Below are 12,720 nucleotides of genomic sequence, written 5' to 3'. Positions count from 1 at the left end.
TTAGTTTTCCAAGAATAACTCTTATATTATCGGTTAATTTTTCTCTCCCTTGTCTCAAGTAACTTATCATGGGACAAAAATATATATAACAATGAACAGATTAACCAAATTAAGCTAAATGAATTAAGCACAATTTTCCTTGGGATGGCTACATACACATACACACATGCATGGTTGTCTAGCAACGACAGGCTTTTATGTGTAGGTACGACCATGAACCGTTGGCTCTGTTTCGTTTCTTAGCAAGCAACACAACGCACGTGGACCTCTGCTACAAAATCACTCAATTGATCAGTTGTTCCCCTTTCTCATCTCCTCAGACAGATAAAGGGGGAAAAAAATTGGGATTCAACTTTGAATTCGGGATATCTTATTCTCAAGTGCTTTTGGTCGTCAGATTTTTGCTTATTGCATTTTGATCAATGATTTAAGGGTTAAGAATTACGAGGTATGATATACATCTTGGAGCATTCTAAAATCCGGACTAATTAAAGTTGAATGGCAGCTATATATGCAGGGGAATATAAATGGTGTTTTTTTTTTTTTAAATAAAAAATAAACCTAAAGTATAAGGTACAGAAGCAATTCCTCAATGTACACAAAGCTGTGGCTCTTCCATCCCCAATCAATGAATGAAAATCTCAAACAAAATCAACCCCGTCCTTTTCTCCTTTTACACCTCTGAGACTCTCAATTACTCGACTTCTTACACACACAGATTCACTGATACATGATACAACCCCACACACCGCCCCCGCCCCCCACAATTAATATTGTACAAAAATAAAATATAAAAACCCGGCTATACCCCAATTCCCTTTGGCCTTTTCCTAACTGTGCCCTCTGATATTTTTCACGTTACTGATGAGTTAGTACTACTGAATCAGATATTCACAGGAATTCAATTTGAACAAGCAAAGAGAGACTAAGGGGTCCAATTAAATTATATAGTAACCCTTTTTTTTCTTTTTAACTTTTTAACGAAATCATGGAAAAGAGAGGGGTAAAAACTGAAAACCAACCTTTATTTACCATATATGGGGTTAGTGAATTTGCAAATTATGAGAGTGGTACGTCATGTTCAACAGTTCACCTCCTTTACTATCTACTTGTGGCATCATATGGCTTTGGATGCCTCCCCCTTCTCTGGATAATTCACCCCCAGTCAGTCAGTTTATCTAATTAACCAGCATCCATTATGTCTATTTTGACCCACAGATAATTTCGAGGATAGAAAACCCATTCTCTCTCTCTCTCTCTCTCTCTCTCTCTCTCTCATAATGCATGTATATGCAGTAGTTCATATCTGGAAACATCTACCTATACATGACTTCATCAGCTGGTGCAGTGATGAAATGTAGAGATCATAGAGTTGTAGCTCCTTTGTTGGGTCCTGAGCACGCACGGAATTAGCTAGCTAGCTAGCCCTACCTTCTATTTATTCTGAATGACTGAAGGGGTTCTAGTCTTGTAGACTTTGTTCTTAGACCAGGATGCCTTCCCTCTTTTTTTTTCTTTTACTTTCCTTACCGTCCTGTTTGAATGCTCAAAATTTCATCTTTGTAGAGAGAAAAAAAAATTGTGAAAGGAGAGGAGGGAAAAAGGAAGAGGGAGAGAATCCCCATCCTATTATATATCCATATCATCGTCACGGTCGTTGTCGTCACCATCATCATCATACATGCATGCTTACACGAACATCATGATCCATGCATGCATGCTTACATATCATCATCAACATCGACGTATAATGTTTTCAATCTAGCTACTCATGCATGTTATAACGTGTCTGTTAATTCACTTGACAATATACCAAAAGCTCACAAATGCCTAATAATATATCTACTTTGTCCTACATCCATATTAAAAATGTGGATTAGTAACAATACGTAAGGCCGTATATATGACGGTCAAGTTCAAACGTTTCTCCTAGGCTTCCAGACAACCCTCTTCAATAGTTGTTTGGATTCACATGATGTGGGTAAGGGAATTCCATATCGACATGTTCTTGTGCCCTCAGACAAAATTTGGCTGCACTTCCATTTCGATGTGCTTCATATCCAACATTCTATATATGCTTCATTGTTTCTTATACTTACTTAAAATCCTATCCAATGTTTTAGAAACCAATTGTTACACCAATTATCTATCATATTTACAAATATTAATATGTTGGGTGCAAGTTAAATTTGTTTGGATCTTGTTACTTGGGGCAGTGGTGGGAGAGTAAACTATAGGAACTGAGACACTACTGGTTTTCCTTGCATGTAGCTCCAAAGGAACGGACTCAATAGAATCTTATACAACACTGCAGTCCCTACAATTTAAATGGTGGGACGTATATCAACCTTTTGTGATCTTTTTTTCATGAGCCAGCAAGCCAGCCTATTCCCGTGTCTTTACATGGATCACCCCAAAAGCATGTTCGTTCATTCACTTGCCCTCAGTATATAACAAACTCTTCCATATTTTTATGACACTCTCCTGCCTTTCTCTTACACATGCATATTTTATACACAATATGTGCATGCTCACAACCAACAACAAAAGAGTATATCATGTCAGTATGATTAATGAGAAAATTGTAATAATGATCCCTTACTTTAACCTAATTGGAGCAATGATCACTCAACTAAAAATTCATGAATATTGGTCTCTTTAACTCATCAAAACCTGCAGCTATAGTCCTTTTCGTCAACTCTATCAGATTTATGTCAAAATGACTCATGTTGGATGACTATTTCTGCAATTGGGTTAAAGTTGAAGGATCATTGCTCCAATTGGGTTAAAGTTAAGGATCATTGCTTCAATTAGGTTAAAGTTGAGGGACCATTTCTCTAATTGGGTTAAAGTTGAGGGACCATTGCTGCGATTTTTTTCATTTGGTTTTCTATATTTGCTCCTTAATTCAACCTCACGTGCATGAAATGTGACTCATTTGACGGAAGTTTTAATAGAGTTGACGAAAATGACCATAGCTACACTTTTTGATGAGTTAAGGGACCTGGTCATGGATTTTTAGTTAAGGGACCATTGCTCCAATTGAGTTAAAGTTGAACGATCATTGCTATAATTTCTTCATGATCATTTGAAGATCCAAAACATAATATTTATAATAATAAAGTGACAAAGTTAGGGAAATTGGATGTTATAGGGATGGTTACAAAAACCTTTTGCTGAAATAGGAAAATTAACATGAATGACACGAATTTTGACACGAAAAATGTCTCATATACCCTATGTGTACAACTGCATGATCGACAATTTTCTATTCAAATCCACTCTCCAAATGTAAAATTCTTATTGTTGTTTATGTGATATACAAACTGAAGCTTTTGAAACGTTTCACATGTTATGTATGCATCTTGATTGTTTGATTTTCCAATCCACTTATAATCATCTTATATATATATAATCCTTTTTTATTTCTTATGGACATGCTTTAACCTAAGTAGTTGTTAATAGGCTAATGTATATGTTACATATAATTTTTTTGTATTACACCGGGTTAAAAGCCCTGGCAAATTATTTTTAATTGAGGCACTTTCTTTCTTCTATCATAATGAATATCGTATATTTTCTCAAGCTGTGATATTTGTGTCATTGTTCAATTTAACATATTTTAGTTTCACAAATTAAAACATCATTAGTGTATAGTTTTATACATACCTTCAGTTCAATTCATTTTAATTTTGGGGTAGCAAAGTAGTTAATTATGCCAATGGTTCTCTCATGCAGAGTCTGAGATTTAGTTATACACGTGCAAACATGGGGGCACATGTGGGGAGGGGGCAGACTGGCCGAGGGAGAAGAAAACAAAGAAAGCACAGAAGGTGTGAGAGAAGGCGGATGATATGAGAGATATGATGATGGGAAACATATTCTTTACACTAATAAGTAGTGTTCATTTGTACCTGTCAATATTTGAATACCCACACACTCGCACGATCCACACACATGTGATGTATGGTTTTCACTTGTCTTCCCATAGCTGGTCTGAAAAGTTGGGGACCAAGTGAGAGTTCGTTTCTATTTCCCAGTTAACAACATTGTCTACTAATTCATAACTAATCCGTCCTGTCATCTTTAGAAAAGCTCTCATCGCATACACGGACATTTCTGTATCACCTATTACTTTACTCGTGCATATATTTATCTCACTGTCGGTAATACTGCATATTCTCCCCAATAATAGAGTAGAATTAGGGGTGGTTTTGGTACATTACCGTATCAAAATCTATATACCAATTACCATACCAAATATTTGGTACGGCAAAATCTATTACTATTATCGTACCAAACTTTCGGTATATCGAATATCGGTATACCAAATAGTTTGGTTGGTATGGTATGTCAATGGTAATTGCCACTTTGTTTTACGCCACTTAGTTTGCCCAAAATCTAATATTTTTTAATTAATGTAGAAGTGTAAAAAATATAGAAAAAATATATAAACGCTCGTAATGACAAGCTTTACAACTTTCGTAAAGAGCTTAACTTTGAAATTTGCCATTATAATCAATAAATCATAGATCAAAATTTAACCATTGATTGTTGTTTACATTTACACTTCATTTTTCTTATCAAATTTTGTTTTTTTTTTCGGATTTTCTTTTTTGAAAACATGATCTATTAGAGGATGCAAGAAGATGAACGGTTTGGATCGTTGATATTATGTTCAGAGTTTTATGGTTAGTGAAAATATTGCTTGATGTTTATAAAGTTTCTACAAACTATATGACATCAACTTATATTTCAATTAACTGTAAATATCGAAACGTGATATCAAAGATCTGAACTGTTCATCTTCTTGCATCCGCCAGATGATCATGTTTTCAAAAAATAAAATTTTAAAAATAAAATTTAGTAAGAAGAATAAAGCGTAAATGACAATCGACGATTAAATATAAATTTCAGGTTTATGGATAAAAGTGTTGGATTTTGAAGCTGACATCTTCATGAAAGTTGTAAAGCTTGTCACTATAAGTGATTGTATATTTTTCTTTTTACATTTTTTACACTTCTACAATAATTATTATTAATTTTATTAATTTTTCCCTCAAATAATTATATGAATAAATACATAATATAATATTAATAATATTAGTAGGTACGGTATACCACTAGTATTGGTTTTGGATACCAGTACCGTACCAAAACAGTATGGTACAGTACAAATACCGTACCATTACCAATTAGTACAAATTTTTGGTAATAATTTGGTATGGTATGGATGGTAGGACGGTTGGTATGATAATTTGGTAAAATTTTTCACGTAGAATAGCTTTTAAGCCCTAATTGACTGACCAAGTCCACTCAATAATTGAAGAGAGTCTGCAGTAATCTTGGATGCATACACTATTGTCTTTGCCTCACTGATGAGAGTAGTAGTGTCTTAGTTTGTAATCTTAATTGAAGTTTAAGCATGCAAATTAACCTTGGTTTAATTAGTCATTGATCATGTGGATGAATATATATGACATGGCCAGATAGAAATTAGTTTTGTTTTGCGGCTTCCGACGTGGGGTCTCCATGGATATGATGATGACATGAAGAAAGCCCAGCAAGCAGGGATCTCAAAAGCATGTTCACATGCACATACATGGACCTCAAATGCTACAGGCATGAGCAATGAGCTAGTACAGTGAGAGACTGAGAGAGCAGTGACACACAAACGTGCATCACCCTTTGGCTTGCTGGGACCCCTAATGCTATGTGTTTGACTAATTGACTGAGAGTTTTTTAGAGGAATTAGAAGGAACTCCAGATCCGTGAAATGAGGCTCATTTCTTAAATGATGTAAGCAGTTTAATAATCATTTAATTTCCAGTTTTTATTTTTTTGAAAATTATTCAAAAATTTAACAAAGTTTCAAAGTAGTTTTCATTTTTTTTGTTTTTCATTTTTGATTTTTTTTAGTTTTTCATTTTTTTTTAAATTGAAAATAGTTATCAAACAGATTTTCAGTTAAAAAAAAAGTGAGAACAAAAATAAAAAATAAAAAACAAAATGGTTATTAGATGGCACTATAAGAAATAGTGTTTTCTAAATTACTTTAATGTATGGATATACGGATGTTTGAACGCTAGACTGTCCAAGTAAATAGAACCAAATCAGGGTTTGATGATCTACTGTTGTCTTGTTTATGAGTTATATCTGTGATGGATATTGGGTTGTTTTGTAATTCTTGAGGTGTTATGTTAAGGCTGTTTCTGTTGATATAATAATATTCATGGAGAATTGCTAAGGAAACACTATTAAAATTAAGATTCTCTGTAGATTTTCTACCACTTCATTTTTTGACATAATTTTCGTGCTAACATTATAAAATATTGTACCAAAATCGTTATGTGTTAGAGAATTCACAAAAAATCTCACTTTGAGAGTCTCATTAGTATTTCTCATATGAATGGGATCAGGAAGTTCAAAGATTTTGACCCAAACTGCTCAGTTCTTCAAAGCATAGATCATACATTCCGGTGAATATTATGACACACACTAAATGAAGCAAACGTCTGCAACGGGTTTTCTTCCACAGAGTCAAAACCAACAATAATACCAGTTTTCATAATTTTTATGCATTTTACTATCACTGGTCATTAGTTATTATTGCTTACCATAGTTAGTTCAAACTTATTTGCATATCAAAAGGCAACCCTAAGCTAGCATTATTTTGTATCAAAAGGCAACCTTAAACCAACAATAATTACTGTTCATTAGTTATTATTACAATGGTATAATTGAAGAATTTGTAACTCAATTAATTACAGACGTTTATTTATGTACCCGAAGTTTTATGTTCGATTTAATATATATATATATATATATATATATATATATGAATTGGATTATTCAGTAGTGTGTGTTTAATTAGCTGCTGATTCGATGTCATTAGAATCTTTTGCTTCTATATAATAAGGTCATTAGAATCCTGGATTATGGAAGCCATAAATAATGAAATTGATGTCTTCCCTACGTACATGACTCGTGAACCCCCTCCTCTCTGAGAGAGACAGAAACAGGTGGAGAGGTGGGGTTTAGGATGACGTTAAGGAAGTTGCCTTTTTGGACTGTCATAAAAGCTGTGAAAGAAGGGACATGAAAAAATCAAAGCGAATTATTCATGGCCAAATTGGGTTTGGTGATGGTCGTTGGGTCAACTTCAGGTGGTTAACTGAAACCCAAGGTAAACCCCCTCCCCCCTCTCTATCTCTCTCTCTCTCTCTCTCCTGCAACTCCCTACACAGAGACAGTGAGACTGATGAGGTGAGAGGCTGTGTAGGTTTCTGAACACTATTTGCTATTTTTGCTGTTTCTTGTTTTCTCACCTGCAAAACACAGTCCTTTTTCTTCCTACCTAGCTCTCACTAGAGTTCTCTCTCTCTCTCTAATTTATTTTTCCAATCTTTTCAAAGATGACTTTGTAACAGTTCTTCAATGTAAAAAAAATGATGGCCAACAATGGTGCTATATATGCAACAGAAAACGCAAATGTCTTCAGCTGTTTCTCCTCCTCCTCTTCTTCTTCTCCTTGTTCAATGGGAATGGTTTATGCGGATATGGGCTCTCTTTCTCTGAGATCCAACTATGGAGTATATTCATCAGTTTCTTCCCAGGACAACAGCTACATCTCTAAGCTTTCTGAACCAGAAAATGGGAGGGCTTTCTGGGGTTTTCCTTCTACCAGAAGTTATGAGGATCACCACAACAGCAGTGACATGAAGGGCTCAGAATATACCAGCAGTGATCATGATAAGAACCCTAATGAGGGTGGGGTGAGTGTTAGTGAGAGGGAAACAGAAAGTGGGCGATCAAAACTGTGTGCCAGAGGGCATTGGAGGCCTGCTGAGGATTCCAAGCTTAAGGAACTTGTGACTCTTTATGGCCCTCAGAACTGGAACCTTATTGCAGAGAAGCTGGAAGGAAGGTCAGGTAAAAAATATGTGAAATTTTGTAGTGCTTTTTTTTGTATAGTTAAGTTTTCTTCTTGGGAAGTGATTTTCGTACTCATGTTTCCTCCAATGCACTCTCCTTTTTTTCTCTTTGATTTTATGGTAGTCACTCTAATCTCTACTAATTCATATATTTTTGCATATTTGTGTTTGTTAAAAAAGGTAAGAGCTGCAGATTAAGATGGTTTAACCAGCTGGACCCAAGAATCAACAGAAGAGCTTTTACTGAGGAGGAGGAAGAAAAACTAATGCAAGCTCATAGAATATATGGCAACAAGTGGGCCATGATAGCCAGGCTCTTTCCTGGAAGAACTGATAATGCTTTGAAGAACCATTGGCATGTTATCATGGCCAGGAAGTACAGAAAGCAATCCAGTGCTTATCGGAGGAAGCTAAACCAAACAGTTTACAGAAGCGTGGACGAAAATCCAAGCGTCGATGCAGCCTCGAGGAGTACGAAACCTCCGCCACCTTACGGTGGTCTCAGTCTCCCCAATGGCGGCCTCAGCGGTGGTAGTTCTATATCGGATTTTTCATATGGAACAAGCTATTATGGTGGTGTTGGTTATTATGGCTCAAATGGTTCACAAAACTTGATTAGTTTGGGAGAAGAAGCAATCACAAGGAAAAAATTGCTTTCTTATAATAATAGTGGATTTTGCTCACAACAACAACAAACTCCTTTTAAATTCTTCTCTGGTATGTCATTGTTCTTATTCTTTTTAATTTGTCACCTTTCCATTTGACTAAAACTCTCTTCCAATACCCTGCTTAAATTTGAAATGTCACGTAGCAGTATCTTTTAAGTCCATAATCATGCATTGTCATGTGTATGATTAATTTGGGGTACAGACGGATATCATTTTCTGTCTATAATCACGCATTGTCGTGTGTATGATTAACTTGGGCTACAGACACACGGATGTCCTAGCTGCATGTAAATCTCAAATACATAATGGTGGTTGTGTTATTGCAGGTCGGAAGAGCAATGAGGTGATGGGGATGATGAGCCAGAGAAGATGTCGGGATGGTTCAGGTGAGGTGGAGGATCATTCATGCGAGGGTACGTACACCCACCATCCTCCACCATACATGAATATGATGGCAATGCAAGAGTCAAACTTCCCCAGCCTTGTTCATCAAAGCTACTCATATTCTTCATGTCAAGTTTCCGGCGCCAAACCCTCACTATCCGCATCAGCTGCTGACAGAGTTGTTGGCAGCGGCGGCGGCCACCGTGAGAGGAGCATTCCACCACCGCCATTCATTGATTTTCTTGGGGTAGGAGGCAGATGAAGTTAGAACCCAAAAAAAATAAATAAATAAACTGAAAAGGGTTGGTTTATTTTATTTTATTTTTTTATTCACTTGAATCATCAGAAAAAAGGGGCTCAACGTGGTTGTGGTCCAAGGAACACTACGAAGCCAATTACACCCTACCCAACTCTTAGAATAAAACTCAAATTTTAGATTTAAGGTCATCTCCAACCGATCCGATCAGAGGGTCATAGGTCTAAAAATAGTTTAAAATGACATGAAAATCGACTCCAACCGATGATTAGGCTAAAGGGCTCGTGGGCCCGATCGGGCCAAAAACACCAAATCAGGCCAACCAGCTGGCCCAAATGAGCCAGCTAGCTAGCCCCGAGCCTGCCCAAAATGATGTGTTATGCAAATCTTAGCTAGCTAACGTCATGCTGACGTCAGGTTACTGTTGGATTTAATTTTTTTTTTTTTTCCAAACAAAATTTTAAAATAAAAAATAAAAAATAAAAGAATTCTAATTTTTTTTCTATAAATACCTAAGCTATTCTTACACCATTTCTCACATAATTTTCACCATTACGCATGATGATGATGATGATTATCGACTTTAAATTTAAGTTGTTGTAGTCTTTAATATTTAAGTTGTAGTTTTTAAATTTAAGTTGTAGTCTATAAATTGAAATAATAAATTATGTTTGACCTATAATCCTTTGGTCCCCTTGGTTGTAAATGGTTTTTTGTTATAGGACTATATTTGACCTATGGCCTTTTGGCCCCCTCGGTTAGAGATGGTATGAAATATGGTATGACACTGTTTATTAAAATATAATTTCTTGGAGAGCTATAGGACTAAAGAGATCCATCTGGCCCTCCTTCGGTTGGAGATGGCCTAAAATTACTCGAACTTGGTCTAACCTTTGGGACAAATATAAGTTTTAACCCAAAACTCACTTTTGGGACAAATTTAGCCCACAATTCCTTTGGATTAGTAGGGTTGGGCCACCATGTATGTGTATTTTTTTTAGTTTATATTTACAAATTCATTTAGTCTAACAGTTAAGATCTAATATGATCAAATTCAATGGTACAAAAGATCTAACGGTCCAAATGTAAATCTAACGGTTAAAGTAATTAAAAAAATATTTTATGTGTTTCATATTCTTCCATAATGTTTCACGTGTTTTATGGTATCAGTTTAGTGATTTTTCAATATTTATCAGAAATTCATTCTTTAATAGTTTCAGGCTAAAATTTTAACTCAAAAGGGATTGGGGGAAAAAAAATATTTTTGGGTTAAAATTTAAATTTTCTAAGTTAAAAATTTTAGGTTTTAACCTAAGAATTAAAGATGGTCGTAAAGGAAAAAAGAAAAAATTATTGTTCTTTTAGTTAAACTCAGTTGACAGTGAAAAATCTACATCATTCCCTTTTAGTCATATCCCACCACCATCGGATCCTTCTCGGTGTAGTTTAGTTCCTCTTGCCCTTGTGCACCACGGTGGTGTTGGTTTATGGTTAATTTGGTCTTCGCCTTTGTGCGTTGTGTATTGTGAGTCTTGTCTTCTAACGGTGACTTTGACGTGGTCTCATACTTTCGCGATGACTTTTTGTGACCTCGCTATTCAGCGATGATCGTTGTGTCTACTGGTATCTCTCTATTGCAACTATTGTTTATTGTGACATATCTGTACTGGTAGATTTGTGTGCTTGGCGACTGTGTGGTTGAGCTTGTAGGTGTCTACTAGGGTTTTAATGTTATATTGTCTGTTTTGTGCAAATTCATTCCAGATCAATTTATTGGTCATTGGAATTATGTATCCAATAACACTCTGTAATTATTTGATGTTGATTAATGAAAGACTATGTTATTGTTTCTTGTCAAAAAAAAAAAAAAAAACTGTGCCCCCAAATTCTCACGGGAGAACCCCTCATCAGAAGGTCAAAAACGATAAATTAGATTACTGTCACACATTGACTAGTCACTTTTTTCCATGTTTTCTTCTTTCTTTCAATGCTGTACATGGAGATCAAGAAAACAGAGATTTTTTTTTTGGTCAAATCAAGAAAACGAGGATCAAATTAACTTAAAGTATGGTAGAAGCGGATGGTGCACTTCTTTTTTATACCTTACAATCGCTCCTTATTTATTATTTCTTAGTCTCTGATTTGAATAAATGAATAGAGAATTAAGAGATAAAAACAAAAAAAAGAGTGCAGAAGGACAAATCGGAAGTGAAAATCACACTCTCTTCAAATTTTGTATTTGTTTGAAGCTTAAGAAATTAAATAGTAGTAAAGGATACCAAAAATTGAGATGGTGATGAAATGATGAGGCAAAAAAAGACAAGAACAGGAGTATTAGATGATAAGGGAAACGCTGAGGAGACTCTCCTAAAGTCAGATTTTCTGTGAATTTTCTATAATCTCACAGTTTAATGTTGATTTTCATATTAACATTATAAATTGTTGTGACAAACATAAAATGTGAAAAAGTCTATAAAAAAATTCTACTTTGAGAGTCTCCCTCAATATCCTTTGGGAAATCCTGGACTCCTTGTCCTATCCCATCCCATCCCACCGCAAAATAGTGATACGTACGAATTAAGACAGTTTCATACGGCTATGTGATATCTACACATCCTATTTTACTTATCATATATTTTTTTAATTTTTGGCCGTCGGATCAGATGAATTGAAGAAAATCAACAGTTAGAAATTATCAAGGGATGTGTGAGAAGTAAAATGGAATGTATGGATAGCACACCCCAAAAAAAAAAAAAATTGTTCCGAATAGTTGTAAACATGTTTTATAATGCTCAACGAAAAATTAACGTTAAACTGTGAAGTGAAAGGAAATTCATAAAAATTCAACTTTGAGTGAATCTCCTTAGCATTTCTCAATGATATTACCATCTGCTGAAAGCCTGAAACAAGTAACACCAGTGCTAATTGCAGATATTACTATCAGCTGAAAGCCTAAAACAAATGACATTAGCCTAATCTAAAACCATTCAACTTAATCTTTGAAGTTAGTCCAGCTCGAAATACTCTGTCATAACAAATGCATTCTCAAAGTCTCCAATTCAAAGTCAAAGGGGTTCTTTATTGTTAGTCCAATCCAACACGTATTGAACTGGTCCAATACCGTAACACATAATTACAGTAAGATAGGTATGCGGAGTTTTATTTGAAATGTCTGTCACCCACAACAGGAAAATATTGGGTGGTCATCCAGACTCCATGCATTGATGGAATTTGACTTGAGAGCTCTCATCAGTCCACATCAGCTGAGACTTGAGATTGATAGAGGAGGTGCCGCGCTTCACAAGGCTTAACTAGTGTTTGGGCCTTGGGCTTCGTACAAATTCCAATGTCAAGCCTGTTGTCTTGGGCTCAATTGGGAGAGATTCTTGTATACTGCTATCCATATGCAGCATTACACTTACTAGGGTGGAGTCAATTTTAGGGTAGCACAAGTACAATAAGATTATATCGATATGAA

At 35.4% G+C, this 12,720-nt stretch overlaps 1 protein-coding gene across 1 annotated transcript; it reads left to right on the top strand.

Moving 5' to 3' along the window:
* Positions 1-7,381: 7,381 nt before the first annotated feature.
* On the top strand, positions 7,382-9,428 carry LOC125477794. The gene is made up of 3 exons (XM_048585260.1): positions 7,382-7,932; positions 8,115-8,651; positions 8,929-9,428. Exons 1-3 carry the CDS (start codon positions 7,449-7,451, stop codon positions 9,246-9,248), a joined length of 1,341 nt encoding a protein of 446 aa, XP_048441217.1. The 5' UTR covers positions 7,382-7,448; the 3' UTR covers positions 9,249-9,428.
* The last annotated feature ends 3,292 nt before the right edge of the window (positions 9,429-12,720 follow it).

The sequence above is a fragment of a genome, unplaced genomic scaffold, assembly GCF_019419815.1.
Source record: "Pyrus x bretschneideri cultivar Hongxiangsu unplaced genomic scaffold, Pyrus_bretschneideri_v1 Contig22, whole genome shotgun sequence".
In the NCBI taxonomy this organism is placed as follows: Eukaryota; Viridiplantae; Streptophyta; class Magnoliopsida; order Rosales; family Rosaceae; genus Pyrus; species Pyrus x bretschneideri.
This window is presented reverse-complemented; position numbering and strand designations above follow the sequence as displayed.

Coding starts and splice junctions, on each gene's coding strand:
- LOC125477794 (XM_048585260.1), top strand. CDS start 7,449: ATGATGGCCAACAATGGTGCTATATATGCAACAGAAAACGCAAATGTC. Junction 7,933..8,114: donor GAAGCTGGAAGGAAGGTCAG/GTAAAAAATATG, acceptor TTGTTAAAAAAG/GTAAGAGCTGCAGATTAAGA. Junction 8,652..8,928: donor TCCTTTTAAATTCTTCTCTG/GTATGTCATTGT, acceptor GTGTTATTGCAG/GTCGGAAGAGCAATGAGGTG.